This window comes from Papaver somniferum, chromosome 3 (genome assembly GCF_003573695.1).
Source record: "Papaver somniferum cultivar HN1 chromosome 3, ASM357369v1, whole genome shotgun sequence".
Lineage (NCBI taxonomy): Eukaryota > Viridiplantae > Streptophyta > Magnoliopsida > Ranunculales > Papaveraceae > Papaver > Papaver somniferum.
Genome location: NC_039360.1, coordinates 186006798 through 186023465, shown reverse-complemented (window position 1 = coordinate 186023465; position 16668 = coordinate 186006798). Strand labels below are relative to the sequence as shown.

Below are 16668 nucleotides of genomic sequence, written 5' to 3'. Positions count from 1 at the left end.
GAAATAAACTCCGTTTTAAAGGATAATGTTTATTCGAGGAAAATACATATTATTTTATGTATGTAAACTTATGTCCAGTGATAAAACTTTATTTATGAGCTTTCACAATAGTGTGAGCTTTCACAAAACTAGCATAAACCTTCGTTTTTAATAAAACACTAATACGAAGGAAAATAGATTTTTTTTAATGTAGCCGTGACATATTTTATGTGAAACATGATGACATATTTTATTCACATGGATTTGTTCTTATTAGATAAATTCTGAAAATTTATATGAACAAATTGCATTAATTATTGTTTTGTAAAATCAAGACATGGGTTTTGAGTAACCTTCAAACTATACAACTTATTTGTGATGAAGTCATGTCTTATTGTAAATATCATAGTTCAGTTGTGTGAATGTTCACATTATGAAAATTATGTATATGATTTTATGAGAAAATCATTTTTATGCACTAATGAAGCGTTGTTCGTTATTGCAGATTTCAAGGAACGAATTGATTTCGTGTGTTAACTCTTGTATTGCAACCACTATTGTTAGTGAAATTGAAAGAGGTAAGATTCAAGAATTACCATTTTGTGGATGAATTTATCTGCATGTCGATAACTCCATGCTCCTGGTTTCAGAAAATGCCGGCTTCCAGCAGTCGTAGTTATTCCTCCGGTTCTGACGAAGATCCCAAAGCTCCCATAGCTAAGTCGAGAGCCAAGGTAATTCGCGATGAGGGAGCAAAGCCCAGCGTACCCTCGAATGAGCGGAGAGTTACTTTCGCCGAACTCATGAAAAGAAAAGCCGAAGACGATGATAAAGATACTCGTCAGCGCACAAAGGATCGAATCCGACGCAAAATACAGAGAGCCGAGGAAAAACGCCAATTCTTGGACGGGGTACCCTCTGATTCTGATGCTGATGCTTCCGAAGAAGAAACCACCTCGGGTTTGCCTGATTAGTGTGCCAGAGAATTCTAAAGTCCCATGAAAATTGCAGCTGAAGCGGAAGAAGATTCAGATTCAGATGATGATTTTTATGTTCATCCAGACATCACCAATAATCATGACAGTGATTCCGAAGAAAAGGATTCCGAGAAGGATAGTGATGAAAACTCTGAGAAAGACAGTGATGACGAATCTGACAACTCATATGGATCTGACAAGTAGCTTTACTTTCGATCTCATTTTTCTTTTTTAGTATTTGAATACTCTCAATCTTCGTAGTAGATGTTTTCATTCGAACAACTTTAGGTCTTCCTTTTGAACGAGAGATTTTATTAATGCAAGTTCTTCTTGATTGAATTAAGCAAACCGAGCCACTCTTCATGCCGAACTCATTGTAATCTCCCTTAACCCTTGTGGTTCTTCATCTTATGAAAATATCCAAACATAAGCTGTATAGTACATGGGGCCGTGTGACTTGCCGATCACAATTAACCTTGGTCAGTCCCCTGTGCACTATTTTACTTCCGCATCTCCAGTTTGACCTTGTTCAAGACTAGGGTTTCAGTAAAACTCGTAACTGAATCGGAGATAAGTGCCTGCCGTATCTTGTATATATCTTTGTAGATTTAGGTTTTATCACTTGCGCCAATATTTCCTCCATTCCTAAGTTAGTTTCATCACAGAAGAAATTTCGATCATCATACCTCTCATATCATGTCTGCTGATAATACTTCTTCTCAAAACGGTCTTCAGTCGAAACATGGAGTAGAAGCGCCCATCTTGGTAAGTTGCACATCTTTTCCATCTCGTTCAGTTGAGGTTACTGATCGTAGAAGATGATTTGTTGCAGGATAACCAGAAGAATCTTTCTTCTCACAATTCAAGGCCAAGCGGACTGCTAGAACTCCTGCCCGGTATAGGTCGGCTCCTGCTGAGACTGGATCATCTGTAAGCAATCTTATAATCCTTGAAATTTTACCATGTCTAATTCAGGCGAAATTAAACACTTCCCGTTCATCACAGGCGGATGTTCGTGTCGTTGTTGATGCTAGAAGGAGAAGGAGTGGAAAGTCCGTGACTGTGGTCGAGGTTGAAGACAGTGGCAATCGAGCATGTGAAGATTCTGCAGAATCCGTGGAGACAGAAGACAGTGTTCACGCCTGTGAATACCCGACAGCTGGACTCTCGTTTGAAGCTCCATTGGTTAACACTTTCCCAGACAATGAGATGGTTGGTGGATTTGTCATTCCCAAGTGCCATGCACCTCTGTATACCAAGATCTGGAAAAAGTATGGGCATATTGCTACTACGGAAGTGTGGAAAGGTTTTCTACCCACTCTCTTGACTACAGTTGCAGGGTGCTACCGATCATTGAAGAAATGAACCAAATGCACCTGCGAGACGTCAAGAATCAGGAACTGCACAAGTGGGATGAGATGATTTCCAATTGTGAGATATTGCGATTCAATGTGAGCTGGCTTCGCCGTCGTCTTGAGATAATTAAGATCCATAAGGCGGCGGAGGCTGCTGATGCGATTTCCATGACCACTGCTTTACTGGAGGAGGAAAAGATACTGGCTTTGGAGTCAGCGAGGGTTGAGAAGGCGGTTGAGGATTTGAAGGCAAAGACTAGGATCTTCCAGAAGAAACTCGACAGGGTTTCCTATAGGGATTATCCATTGCTGGATGGTTTGCTCTGAGTGAATATTCAGGAGAGTTGTAATGTAGGTTTCTGACAAGGTAGAATAATCTGATAGCATGAGGAGTTTTTGTTCAATTGATGAATATTTGATGAACGAATGAGCATCTTGCATGCTCTTTGAAGGAAATAAATTACATTTGAGATGTATTTGAAATAAAGGTTAATTATCTTGTGTTGATCAAGCGTAATAGGCTTTGAGCCATTTGCGTTGATAATATTTCCTTCCTTTCCTCCACTGAGTGCTAAAATTTTTAGTATCCACTAGACACCGCTTTGATGATAACATACGGCCCTTCCCATTTCGGAGAGAATTTGGGAGCAGACATGTCTTGTTGAATGTGCTTTGCTGTCTTTAATACCAAATCTCCTACTTGAAAAGTTCGGGGTTTTACCATTTTGTTGTAAGCCCTGGATACCCTCTGTTTATAAGCCTCCACGTACTTTTCTACTTTAGCTCTCCTTGATTCAAGCATGTCTAGTTCAGCAACTCTTGACTTGGACACTTCAGCTTCATCCCATTGTATTCCGCTAGCCGCTGCAATCCTTGCTGAAGGAATTTTTATCTCGGCTGGGAGTATAGCATCAGCCCCATAGACGAGCGAATACGGTGACGTCCCAATTGAGCTCCTTGGTGCAGTTCTGTAAGCCCACAAAGCCATGGGAAGTTGCTCATGCCACGATCGTGGATTGTCATGAATTGTTCGACTGATAATCCGGATCAAAGTTTTGTTGGTACTCTCCGCTTGGCCGTTTCCTTGGGGGTAGTATGGTGTGGAGAAGATCTGTTTAATCCCGTACTCCTTGAGTAATTTCTCGACATCTTGATTGGCGAAAGGAGTCCCATTATCTGTGATGATATGTTTAGGGACGCCGAATCTACATATAATATGCTCCTTGATGAAGGCTGCAATAGTTACCCCTGTGGTACCTCTGAGCGGGATTGCTTCGACCCACTTAGTGAAATACTCAGTAGCTGTGATGATGTATTCATGCTGCTTTGAGGATGCTGGATTGATCTTCCCGATGATATCAAGTCCCCAGCTATAGAAAGGCCATGGACTATTCACAGAGTGTAATGGAAGACAAGGGGTATGAATGAGATTACCGTGAATCTGGCATTTATGGCACTTCTGAACGTATGCGGCTGCATCATCTTCCATAGTCGGCCAGTAGTATTTCTCGTGGATTTGGAGAAACAACTTTCTTTTTCCCCTGATGTTCTCCTTCATGAGTTTCTTTCAGGACTGTCAGGATTTCATCTCTTCGGCTAGGCATCTCAACAAGTCTCCTCCAAAGCTTTTGCGGTATAAGATTCCGTCAAGAAAAACAAATCTCTTAGCTCTCTGTATGAGTTTGATTGCATCTTTCTTTTCTGGTGGCGATTTGTTGTCTCGAAGATATTCGATGTAAGGCTGCCTCCAGTCCGCGGTGTGAAGGAGTGTTAGCACCTCCAAATGATGAGGAGGTGTCTGACAATTAGGACAAGCTCCCTGCAAAGTCCTCGACTGTGCTTCCATGGAAGGCCAATAGTACCCGAGTCTCTGGAGTCTTCTATAAAGTGTTATCACCAGCGTCTGTCCGCACACTTCTTGATGCACACTTTCGAGTTTTTCTTTCGCTTCTTCATCACCCAGGCATCGTGATAGAGAGGCATCCGGGTTACGATGGTATAAGGCTCCATGAAGCAAGAAGAAGTTCTTCAGTTCTTTAAGGCTGATCGTCCCTTCTGTAATGGAGCTGCTCAGTTCATGAATGATAGGTGCTCTCCAGTCATTTGCTTGAGCTTCTTCAGTTTGATTAAGCCACGTGGATGACACAACTCGTCTTTGCACTATGATGGATTTCTCTGATCCTTCGAATTGCAACTTGGAGGCAAGAGTTGCTAAGCAATCAGCATGCCTATTGTTGGTTCGGCCAGTATGGGTGATGGTCGCGTCGGCGAAATGAGTCAGGAGTCGTGTGCTTCAGCCCTGAATGGAGCAAGTGTTATCTCTTTGAGAGAGTACACCCCATTCATTTGATTGACTAGTAGTTTTGAATCTCCTCTGATCTCCAGATGCATTGCTCCTGCTTGTTTAGCTAAGGATAATCCTAGCAAGAAGGCCTCATACTCTGCTGAATTATTTGTACAGTGGAAATCCAGCTTGAATGAGTGTGAGAATACCTCTCCTGATGGCGAGACCAAGACTATGCCCGCTCCTCCAGTATCATTACTAGGAGTGGCGGATCCATCAAAGTACAACAACCATGTTTCTTCTTTAACGACTGAGATTCCTGGAAGTTCTCCTGGTACATCATCTGGTAATGTCGCGGAATCTTCTCCTGGGAACGCTGCTAGTAAATCTGCTACTGCTTGACCTTTGATTGCTTTGGGGGAAACACATACTATGTCGAATTCCGACATCTGAAGCAGCCACTTTCCAGGTCTTCCTATCAGAGCGGGCTTTGAGAGTAAAAACTTTATGGGATCAGCTTTGGATACAAGCACAACTCTGTTGGATAGTAAATAATGCCTGAATCTTTGCATTGCATGAGCTAACGCCAGGCATGCTCTTTCAGCTTTCGGGTATCTGAGTTGAGCATCCTTCATGGTTCGGCTGAAATAGTAAATTGGATGCTCGACGCCTTCTTCGTCTTCTTGAGCCAGTAGTGCTCCAATAGCAACATCACTGGAGGCTGTGTATAATATCAACGGTCGACCCTGCACTGGAGACCTCATGACTGCAGGTGATAAAAGTATCTGTTGTATTTTTGAAATGCTTCCTGCTGAACATCCGTCCACGTGAAACTCGCTCCCTTCTTCAGCAGAGGGGTGAACGAAGCAATAAGTTGAGCCAATCCTGGTATGAAGCGTCTGATGTAATTCACCTTACCCATGAAGCTCTGCAGTTCCTTCACAGTGCGTGGAGGAGGCATGGTGGAGATGGATTTCGCTTTGTCCGGATCGACTTTGATCCCTTCGGCAGTGACCAAGAATCCCAGAAACTTTCCAGAAGAAACTCCAAAAGCGCATTTTAGAGGATTCATCTTCAACTTGTATTCTCTGCATCTTTCAAAGACTTGTCTCAGAACTTCTAGATGGGATGTTCGAGCTTTCGATTTCACCACGACATCGTCAACATAATCTTCTACTTGCTTGTGCATCATATCATGAAATATTGCTGTCATGGCTCGTTGGTAGGTGGCGCCAGCATTCTTCAACCCAAAGGGCATCACAGTGTAATGAAAATTCCCAATGGGAGTGCGAAACGCGGTCTTGGCGGCATCATGTTCGAACATTTTGATTTGGTTGTACCCACTGTAACCATCCATGAATGAGAACATACCGTGGCCGCTGGTCGCATCAACGAGCATATCAATGTTGGGTAAAGGAAAGTCATCCTTCGGGCAGCATTTATTTAGGTTTCTGAAATCTACACAACATCTGATTTGGCCATTTTTCTTCTTAACTGGGACGACATTAGCCAGCCAGGTTGGATGCTGAATAGGCTTGATAAATCCTGCTACCAAATTTTTGAATTTCGGCCTTGATTTGTTCCTCGACCTCATGCCTGAACTGCCTGGGTGGTTGTTTGACAGCCTTGGAGCCGGGAATGATATGTAGACGGTGAGTGACCAGTTTGTCATCCAGGCCAGGCATTTCTTCATACGTCCAAGCAAAATATCCCGATACTCCTTCAGTAGCTCTACCAGACCTGCACGCTCTTCCGGTGATAGCGCAGAACTGACCAAGATCGGTCTTGGATCTTCCTCTGTGCCGATGTTAACCGTCTCAAGATCATCAGTGGTAGAATTCGTGCCATCTTGCAACTGTTGTGGAGCTTCCTGAACTTCATCCTCGGGTAGTTGTTCATTCTGACACGATTCACCAGTGCGGGGAGACTCTTGATCAATCTCCCCTATTAATTGCTAATCTTTGCGTCGCCGGTAAATGACCCTTCCTTCTGCGTCATGAGTGGTCATAAAATTGGATCCTGAGATCGTAGTTTCATCTTTTCGGCGTTTGAACGATGTAGCAGGCGATTCGACTGGTTCCGCTTCCGAAGATGGTGATGATGCGGATGCCTCAATAGCCTTCCAACTTGGAAGTGGAGTAGTATATATTTTCTTAGGAGGTTCAGGGGCGCTCTGGGATTCGATGAATTCAGCATCGTAAGACAGAGCATAAGGAGATGATGAAGCAGCTATGCGGACGATCTTGTTATTGAGTAAGGCCTTCATGCATTGATGGTAGGTTGATGGAACCACCTTGTTGTCATGGAGCCAAGGTCGCCCAAGTATCAGGTGGTAGTCAGGCTTCTCGATCACGTGGAATTTCACCTTTGATTGAATTGGTCCTACCCTCAAATCTATGTACGCGTATCCATATGTGTGGCTTTGGCTTCCTTCAAATCCTGTCATTAGGATGGGATGGCGAATGATTTTACCTCGTGGGAATCTGGCCATTCTAAGAGTCTTCATAGTGACAATATTGCTGGAAGCACCGGTGTCGACAAGAGCCCTTCTAAATTCGGTGCCTTTGATGAAGCCAGTCACATACAACGCGCGATTATGCCCTTCGTCTGCGATGCGATCTTCCTCTCCAAAAGTGATGTTGTCGATTGAATGTTCAGATACCAGGGATACTTCTTCAACTGCTGGGGTTGGTAAAGTTATTTGTACGTCGGATGATATCTGGTTGAGTGCGGCAAACGTGTCCGTACGCTGTTCCCTGGAAAAGTGTAAAAGTTCACACAAATTTTCAATCAATTGTGCAACCTCTTGATCCACCGGCTTTTCATAAGTAGTGAAACTGTTGATTTGAGGGTCAGGCGTTGAACCAGTCCCCAGTGTTGGGACTTCCGAAGCAGAGACACCGCCCAACTCAGATGTCAGCTTGATGAGAAAATCGAGTATGTGATCTATCGTGTTCTTCATCAGATCCATGTTCCTGGTGTGGACTTCCAGAATTTGAGATAGCTCTGCCAGAGTCGGGGTTCCTCTGCCTTCCGTGTCGTCAGGTGTAACATGAGGAATCCTGCCATTTGAAAGATTCTGGATTGGGTCTGGATCAGTTGAATTAGTCCTAAGACCAACCATCTTGTGAAACTGAGATTGCAACGAGAGATTAATCTCCCACTGTGGTCGCCAATCTGTGAGTGGGAAAAACGATTTGCTGGTTTTTACGGAATTGAAGAGTCGACCGTGTGGAGACTCCTTGAACCGAGCGAAATGTTGAACCTCACACAGATGCACTGCAAGAAGGGAGTGCTTTAAGTTCGAGAGATCAATCTGTAAGACCCCGGCCTAAACCAAGAACAATGGTCGTTCCAGAGTCAATTCGGTCACAAGAGAGGATGGGTTGATCTGTAGGAGGGAAGCTGAGAAATGCGTGAGATCAATGGTGATCTGAGATTGTAGGTGTGTTGTGAATTCAGCGTGAAAATGCTCTGAATGATTGAATTTTGCTCAATTGAGAGTAATTTCTGTGAGTTCGTGTAGACGAAAGATTGTCTGTATGAACTTTGATGAGAAATTGCTCGTTTTGGCGAATGTTGTTCGATGTTCGAAAACTCTTCTTTCAATCAGGATTCAGAGACATTTTATAATGCCGGAGTTGAAAACACCATGATCCCATGAAGTGTGACAGTTGCTGGAATCAGAGAGTGGGAAATGGGGAAATCGTGTTAAAACCAATTACTCATCGTGCGGAGACTTGGTTAACTTTCCACCCACTACTTTGCTGACTCTTCCAACTGATTGCACGACTTGCTCACTTCTCATCGTGGGTGAACACACGTGCCGTAGACCGCCAGACCAAAACCCTAGTTAATATCCCCCATGTGACACGATTGAAATCTCGTGATTGTGGAGTCAGTTGCTGACTTTATGGGACGATGAGTCCATGTAGCGCTGAGTTGAACATGATTAGCAAATGTTTCGAAACTCATGAATTTAATGTGTCTGCTGAGACGAGGTATCATATAACCTAAGACGAGCAAAACTGTGTTGCTAAATTGTTGAATATTGATAGTTGAACCAATATTCTTTGATTTGAGCAAATATTGCTAGTCTGAGCGAATATTGCTAATTGAGTAAATATTGCCGGTTCGAGCGAATATTGCTAGTTCGAGCAAATATTGTTCTTTCTTTTGATGAATTGTTGGTAGCTGGACCAAATAAAATATTAATTTAAGTTACTGACTGCTGGGTCGAGCAAAATAAATATGAATATCAATCATGGAATCAACATAAAATTATCAGAGTGTTCGAATCTGCACAGAATCACGTTTCTGCAGAGCTCTGGATTCAAAACCCTAATTTTACCGAAATGATGATTTATTGCAAATCAACACGGGACCGGCTACATGGGATGACGGGTTCACCATATAACGCCCAGATGCTCGAATGAGCAAAAAATACCAAAGTCTCTTGAGGACCAGTTGGTGAAAGAATGATTAAATGTTGGTTTAATCATTTACTGAAATAATGCTCGTGTGAGCAACAAATCATAAAACCTGATGTAGAAAATATGAGGGGCCGACCAAGAGGTCATGAGACCGGCTGTTGATGGTCGTGGGACCAGTATATGGTCGTTTGAGCGAACTTCCAATTGTTTGGAAAGAGTTCGAACCTAATATGAGCAACTGAGCAAATTAGGTTAAAATCATTAAAACATGCGGGACCAGCTGTTTGCAAGCCTCAGGGTCACCCTTGTTCGGTCAAGGGGATGTGCCCGTGTTACCATAGTGTCCGTGCTTCATTCCTGAGAATTTTGATATTTTCTATTGCATGTTTAAACAACATTTGGAGAAAATATGCAAAATCCATGGTTTTGCTGAAACTGGCAAAAATACATGAGATGATGAAAATAATAAATAAACAAGGAATCACAAGTTGTGGGACCGGCCACGGCTAGGGCATGGCCGACCGGCTGACACGCGGTCCCACATGCTTTTCCCAATTTTATGTGATTTTATGTATTTTTCTCTGATTTTAAGGGAAATTCCATGAAACTGGAGAGTTTGGCGAAATTAGGGAACTTCCATGAGATGAGAGACATAAATTAAAATATAAAATAAGGAATGGGAGTGTGGGACCGAAAATGGCCGTGGCATGGCCGGCCGGCCAATGGGCGTGGCCCCAAGGCACTCTTCCCAATTTTATGTAATTTTGATGATTTTAGATAATTTTTCATAAAATCAAAAGGATTTGTTGAAAACCAAGATATTTTGTTGAAATCAGGGAGTTTTCATGAAATCAGGAAACCAAACGCCAAATAATAATAAAATAATGGGCGTGTGGGACCGGCTAGGGCATGGCCGGCCGGCTAGAGCCCGGTCCCACAAGTTTTCCTAATTTTTTTTTAATATTTTTCATGATTTTAGAAAAAATACATGAAATTAGGTAATTTTAGGGAAAATTCATAAAATCAAGGAATTTTCATAATTTGAGAAGGAATAATAAAATAATGTGACGTGAGGCGTGGGACCGGCCACGGCCAAGGCATGACCTGCCGGCCAGCGGTCCCGCGACACGTTTCCCTAATTTTATTATTTTTTGATAAAATCATGTGATTTAGATAAAAATACATGAAATTAGGTAATTTTCATGATTTTAGGAAAAATTCATAAAATCAAGGAATTTTCATAATTTGAGAGAAATAATAAAATAATGGAGACGTGAGGTGTGGACCGGCCACGGCCAAGACATGGCCGGCTGGTGCTCCCGCGACACGTTTCCCTAATTTTATTATTTTTTGATAAAATCATGTGATTTAGATAATTTCTTTGAAATAAAGGAAATTTGCTCGAACGAGGGGATTTTCATGAGATCGTGAAAATAGTAAAAATATAGTAAAATATAAAATTGGGCGTGGGACTAGTCACGGCATGACTGGCCGGCTGGTGAGCCTAGTACCCTGACGCTTTTGTTTAATATTTTATTATTATTATTTTCCCTTCCTATTTTGCATAGGTTCCTCGTTCGTTTGTATTTTTAAAATGCTCGTTCGTGCATTCAAAATGCTGGTCTGTGTATTATCTGCTAATTACACTTGCACCATTTTTTCAGGGCTTATTCGATGCCCAGATGCCTGTTTCGTTGAATATTTATTACTAACCTGTGGAATTCTGCTGGGAAGAACCGCAGATTGAAGTAACGAAATATAACGAGGAATCGTAGAATATTGCTGAATATTCAAGCGACTAATTGACGACTCGTAGAATATTGCTGGATATTCATACGATGGCTCGTAGAATATTGCTGGATATTCAGACGATGGCTCGTAGAATATTGCTGGATATTGAGACGATTTAAGATAATTAATTGCTGGCTCTGTACTAGAAGGGCTTCCTGTCTATGAGCATTAATTATCTAAGGGTTGAGCAATATGAACTTGCTAGAGTGTCATATTCCTCTTGCATAGTCGGGGAAAATCTGGTTACATCCCGAAGACGTTGTCGCTCTATACTAGCAGACATGCTGTCTAGGAGCCGCCAATCTTTCGATTCTATACAGTATGAGATGTGTCGTGGCCTCAGCTGAGAGACTGCACATCTTCATCTTCTCTAAAAGACTTTCTCCATCAGAGGTGGCATGAACTTTCATGCACAGAGACATGAGTCTCGATACTCATCCGATTGCCGGATCCGGAGTAATTACTGAAATTGCTCAGTATTCATGAGATGTGTCGTGGTCTCAGCTGAGAGACTACACATCTACACGTACTCTGAGAGACATCCTTCTCAGTCAGAGATTTATGACATGAGCTTTCATGCATTAATGAGAGACATGAGTCTCAATACTCATCAGGTTGCCGAATCTGGAGTATAGTTTTACAATTCTACCCTTTGTCGAAAATCCACCATCTACACCTTTATATAGTCTTTCAAATCAGGGTTTTGCCTTGGTAACAAAGCAATCAATATTCACCATTAGATGAAAACCTGATTTATATTCAAGCTAATATTTCTCAACCGTTAGATCGAAAACTTAGCTTGTTATACACAAATGAACTGCACACTTCTAGGATTATTAACCGTACCCAAACGTGTACATTGTTGGTTCAACAATAGTTAACCAAAAGGTTATCCATATGAGAATTTCATATCAACCATGTTCTTCTTCACCATAACTAGTTCAAATGACTCAAATGAACTAGTTAGAGAGTTGTTCAATTGCAAGGAAATCTTATGTAACTACACAAGACATAATTGAAGCAAAGATGATTTGATTCACTTGAATCGGTTCATGAACTTTTATAGCCACGGTTTGCAAACTGAATTCCTTAGTCTTTTTAAAGTTTAAGTTCAGAAATCATCTTCAGATATATAACCTTCTTAAGTTCGCACACTAGGTTCGCGGACTTAAGCAACCGGCAGAGTTTACAAACTCCAGCAAAAAATCTCGGTAAGAGACCTTCCGCCGGTTCGCGGACTTAGCTCACGCAAGTAGTTTGTCAACTCCAGTAGAAATTTTCGGGTTTGAGAACTTCGGCAGTTCGCGGACTTGGCAACAAGCCATTCTTCTGGTTTCTCTTGATCAACAAAGTTCGAGAACTTTGGTTCAAGAAATAAGACTTATATATAAATGTGTTTCCACAACAATGCTTATGTCCATCATTGGTTATGTAATCTAAACTCTCATTCCAATCATTGAAACATTCTTAGAGGACGTTATATAGTTGTTACACCATTCCTCGTCAAAGCAATTTTCAAAGTGATTGAAACATATCATGACTTTCGTCACTAGGTAAAGATAAACTTGGTCGAAGCGAAAAGCTTACCAACACATATTTCGAGATATAGATAGGCGAGGTATACTCGGCTCGACATACCAAATGTGTATAATCTAAGTCTATATATAGCATACACTTTTTGTCTCAAGAAGTAGGAGATAGAGTAGATAGACTTTTGAGTGACAGATAAGTTCAAGTCTTCACATACCTTTTTGCCGAGAAGTTTCACCGGTTCCTTGAGTAGTTCTTCTACTTGTATGATGAATCGTCATGAATTCCTTGAGCTCAACTATCCTAGTCCGAGACTTAGCTATAATAGACTAGAAATAAAGACTTATAGTTTTGATCACTAACATTGACAAACATGCTTGAGATAGCAACTCATGCGAGTTCGACCGAACAATGCTCTAACAGTGTGAACTACATATTAATTCTCCCCCTTTTTGTCAATAAAATTGGCAAAGGTACGAAAACGGGATCCTAATGAAATTTCCAAGAAGACTCTTTAAGACCAAAGAAAAGTACATATCAACTTATTTAGATGCAATCATAAATCCGAAGCCTAATGCATTCATCAAGGAGTTTATAAAGATACAAGATAACCCGTAAATAATTCCATAGCGGCACTCCCCACAAAGATATGGAAATTAAGCGCAAGTTCAAAAGAACTCTCCCCCATTTGATGTCATTCCCGGAAGAACAACAAGTGCGACCTTACTTTTACGAGAAAAAAAGGATTTGTTTGGACACCAAAAACCATAATGAAATGATTTTCTATATCCAAAATTCTCAATTAAACTAACCACAAGTAAACCCATGATTAATTTAATCGGAAAACTCAATTAAATTATACACAAAAGTGATCAATTTAATTGAACATGCTCGACATAAGAGAACTTATGGATTTACGACTATGTTACCCATAAAAGAATAATGTGGGAATGTTATAAATACCCTCCATATTGGCGGGCCTTGCACAACTACCCTTGAGGGGTAAAAACAAGTTCAAAACAAAATAATATCTTGTTGAATTTTATCCTTTTATTTCTTCTTCTTCATTTATTCGATCCATCAGAAGAATTATAAGCACCACAGTCTCCTCCTCTTCCCTAAACCTACCACTACCATCACTTTCATTCCAATCCCACCACCACCACCACAAATGCAACATCTAGTTTTCAAATCTTCACTGTCGCCGCCGCCTCAGGATCAAGAACATACATCTAGTTTTCAAATCTTCACTGTCGCCGCCGCCTCAGGATCAAGAACATATAGATCTAATGGATTGATTATCTTCTCTTTTTTTTTTTAATTTGTATTTTCGTGATACAAATCGAAATTCAAGCTACGTCGGTTCTTAAATTGGTGATGGAGATTAAAGGTGATTTAGGTGATTATCTTTCTTCTCTTGTTTACGTTTATGCTGGTAACGGTGGTATTCTAACCAGTTGTTGTTATTGTTGGTGGTGGTGTTGAGAATAGGATGATGAAATTTGTGAGGGAAATAGTGGAGGTTCTGGTATTTGAGGCGGTGGTGGAGATTTGTTGTGATTTGAGTGGTTGGGAGATGGTGGTGGTGGTGATTTCTTGTAAAGAAGAAGGGTAACAAATGATGGTGGTTTGTTGCTACTTTACCTATTGTTGGCTACGGTGATCTCTATTTTAATTTTGAATGAGTTACAATATTATTTTGAATTTACAGTTCTAATTCACAAATTATCATCGGTTTTAGTGGATCTGAATTCATTTTTAGGTTTTCAATTTTCTAAAGTTGAAAATTAAGCTGATTTGTTACATTTCTGTGAATGGGGACAATTTGCAAGCCAAATTGAATTCAATTTATTCATTTTTGTTTGTGAATTAGGGGCTTTATATGGTAGAAATGATTTCCCATATGAATCAATTGGTCTTTACAAGCATGTGAGTCATTATTCCTTCACTTTCAATGTTAAGTTGCATCAGTGCAAAACGTACTACTGAATGTTTGTTCTAGCATTGGTCAATGCCAACTACAAGTGAATTCAACATTTGGTATTATCAAGTTAACGCATTCTTACGCATTTTCATCGTGCATAATTTTTCTCGTGTAAGAAAGTGAATTTGTAAATGATTGGACGGCTTGATTTATGTGCTTATATCGATTTTTCTTATCTCTTGATTGGTCAATTTTATTAGATTTCTATGAACCAATCGGATGTAAAGTGATTCATTTTGTTGATTGGAATTTGGTATTTATCAAAATTTAAGTTATTTCTTCAAATACCATAAATGGGTTATCTGATTCTACTGTTTCTTTCTGTGAACCAAGGTCATTGTACATACCGAGAGGATAATGCGGAAAGCTTATCTGAAGTCTTGAAATGAATGAGGTAACATCGGTCAATATACTTTCTTATCTTTTAGCTATATAATCTTTTTGGTATCCCACTATGTTGATGATACTTGTGGCTTTACCACGTTTCTTGTGCACATGACATACATATCCAACAAAATACCGTAATGTTTTCTTGTTATTTTATTTTTGTTGTTGTACTGTTTATGAATCTTATGATCGGCTAGATTTTCTTATCGCGACTTACACCTTTAGTGGTAAATGTACTTGCTTGTGAAATTATCTTTATGCATACATCTCAGAAGAGTTGCGTCTCTACTAAAGTTTAAGCTGGAAAATAGTGTTTTTATGTTCCGTGTATGATGATGTTGCTGTGGGTTACATTTTTTAGCTTCAGATTTTTGGAAACAACCTCATCAAGTTTCTTCCAACTTTGGAAACAACTTGACCAAGTTGCTTCTAACTTTGGAAACAGCTTGAACAAGTTGCTTCCACTATTGAAGACAACTGGTGCTAGTTTCTTCCTTTTTCTGGAGCAACTTGTATGTATTGTCTTGCTATTGAGTTTCAGTTTCATTTTTGATTTGTGAAAATAATGTTTTAATGTTTGTGTATGATGATGTTGTTGTAGGTTACATTTTTTGGCTTCAAATTTTTGGAAACAACCTCATCAAGTTGCTTCCAACTTTGGAAACAACTTGACCAAGTTGCTTACACTATTGGGGATTAGGTTGTGAGTTATTGTTATATCCAGTTGAACTGGTGGAGATTAGGTTGTATTGAGTTGCTGTTATAGCCAGTTGAACTGGTGGATATTAGGTGAATGTACAGGGTTGTTGAGCTTCCAATTTTCTTTGTTTGCAGCAATGCTAGAGGTAGTGGATGTGGTTTCGTGTGTTAGCAGTAGCGGTGATGGTAGTGGATATTGCAGTTGTGGTGGGGGTAATTGCGAGAGACAATATGAACTTGTGTTGGATGCGCGCAAACTACTAGGTATGTATATGTTACAGACCATGAACATATGTGTAGTTTTATACATCAATAGTTGTAGTATATCTATTTGGATGTGATTTTGTATGTCATTTTGCATTAACAAACCTGTGGTGCAACGGTAGCACGACTGACTCCATGTCAGATGATGTGTGTTCGACTCACGCCTGGTTCATTTTTTGTGTATACTTTTCATAATGTGGAGATAACTTGTCCTAGTTGTTTCCATATGTGGAGACAACTTGAGCTAGTTGCCTTCATTATTGAAGACAACTTCAGCAAGTTGCCTTTAGATTTGGAGACAACTTTCAGCAAGTTGCCTCTAGATGGTGGTGGTGGAATTGGTGGTGATTGGTGGCGGTGGATGAAAGTGGTGGTGGTTGGTGGCGGTGGTGGGGAGTGGTGGTGGTTGTCGGTGGTGGACAATGACGCTGGTTGGCGGCGGTGGTGGAGGAAAATGGTGGTGCTGGTTGGCGGCGGTGTTGGTTGGTGGTGGACAGTGGAGGCGGCGGCGGCGGTGGTTGGGGTGGTGGTCGTTGGGGGTGGTGGGCGACGGATGTGGTGGACAGTGGTGCTGGTTGGCGGCGCTAGTGGTGGACAGTGGTGGCGGTGGTGGACAGTGGTGGTGGTTGGCGGCATTGGTGGTGGTCGTCGGTGGTGGTGGCGGTTGGCGGTGGTGGACAGTGGTGGTGGTTGGCGGTGGTGGTGGTGGTGGTCGTCGGTGGTGGTGGTTGTTGGCGGTGGTGGACAATGGTGATGGTGGACAGTAGAGGTTTTCTTATTTTGTTTGTTTTTTGTTTTTTGAATAGTGGTTAGTGGTAATGGTTTTGTATATACATTACACAAAAGAGAGTATTTTAGTAATGTATTAAGCTTAGGGGTATTTGTAAAGTTCAAAAGGGTATATTTGCAATGGGTCTCATAGTAGGGGTATATAGATAATGTTCCCAAGAATAGTTAACTCAATCGTTTTATGCTCAACACAAGA

General features: G+C 41.0%; 1 protein-coding gene across 1 annotated transcript; it reads left to right on the top strand.

Moving 5' to 3' along the window:
* Window positions 1–632: 632 nt before the first annotated feature.
* On the top strand, window positions 633–1160 carry LOC113360428 (transcription initiation factor TFIID subunit 11-like). The gene is made up of 2 exons (XM_026603936.1): window positions 633–939; window positions 991–1160. The coding sequence occupies exons 1-2, from the start codon at window positions 633–635 to the stop codon at window positions 1158–1160; spliced, it is 477 nt and encodes a 158-aa protein (XP_026459721.1).
* Window positions 1161–16668: the final 15508 nt, after the last annotated feature.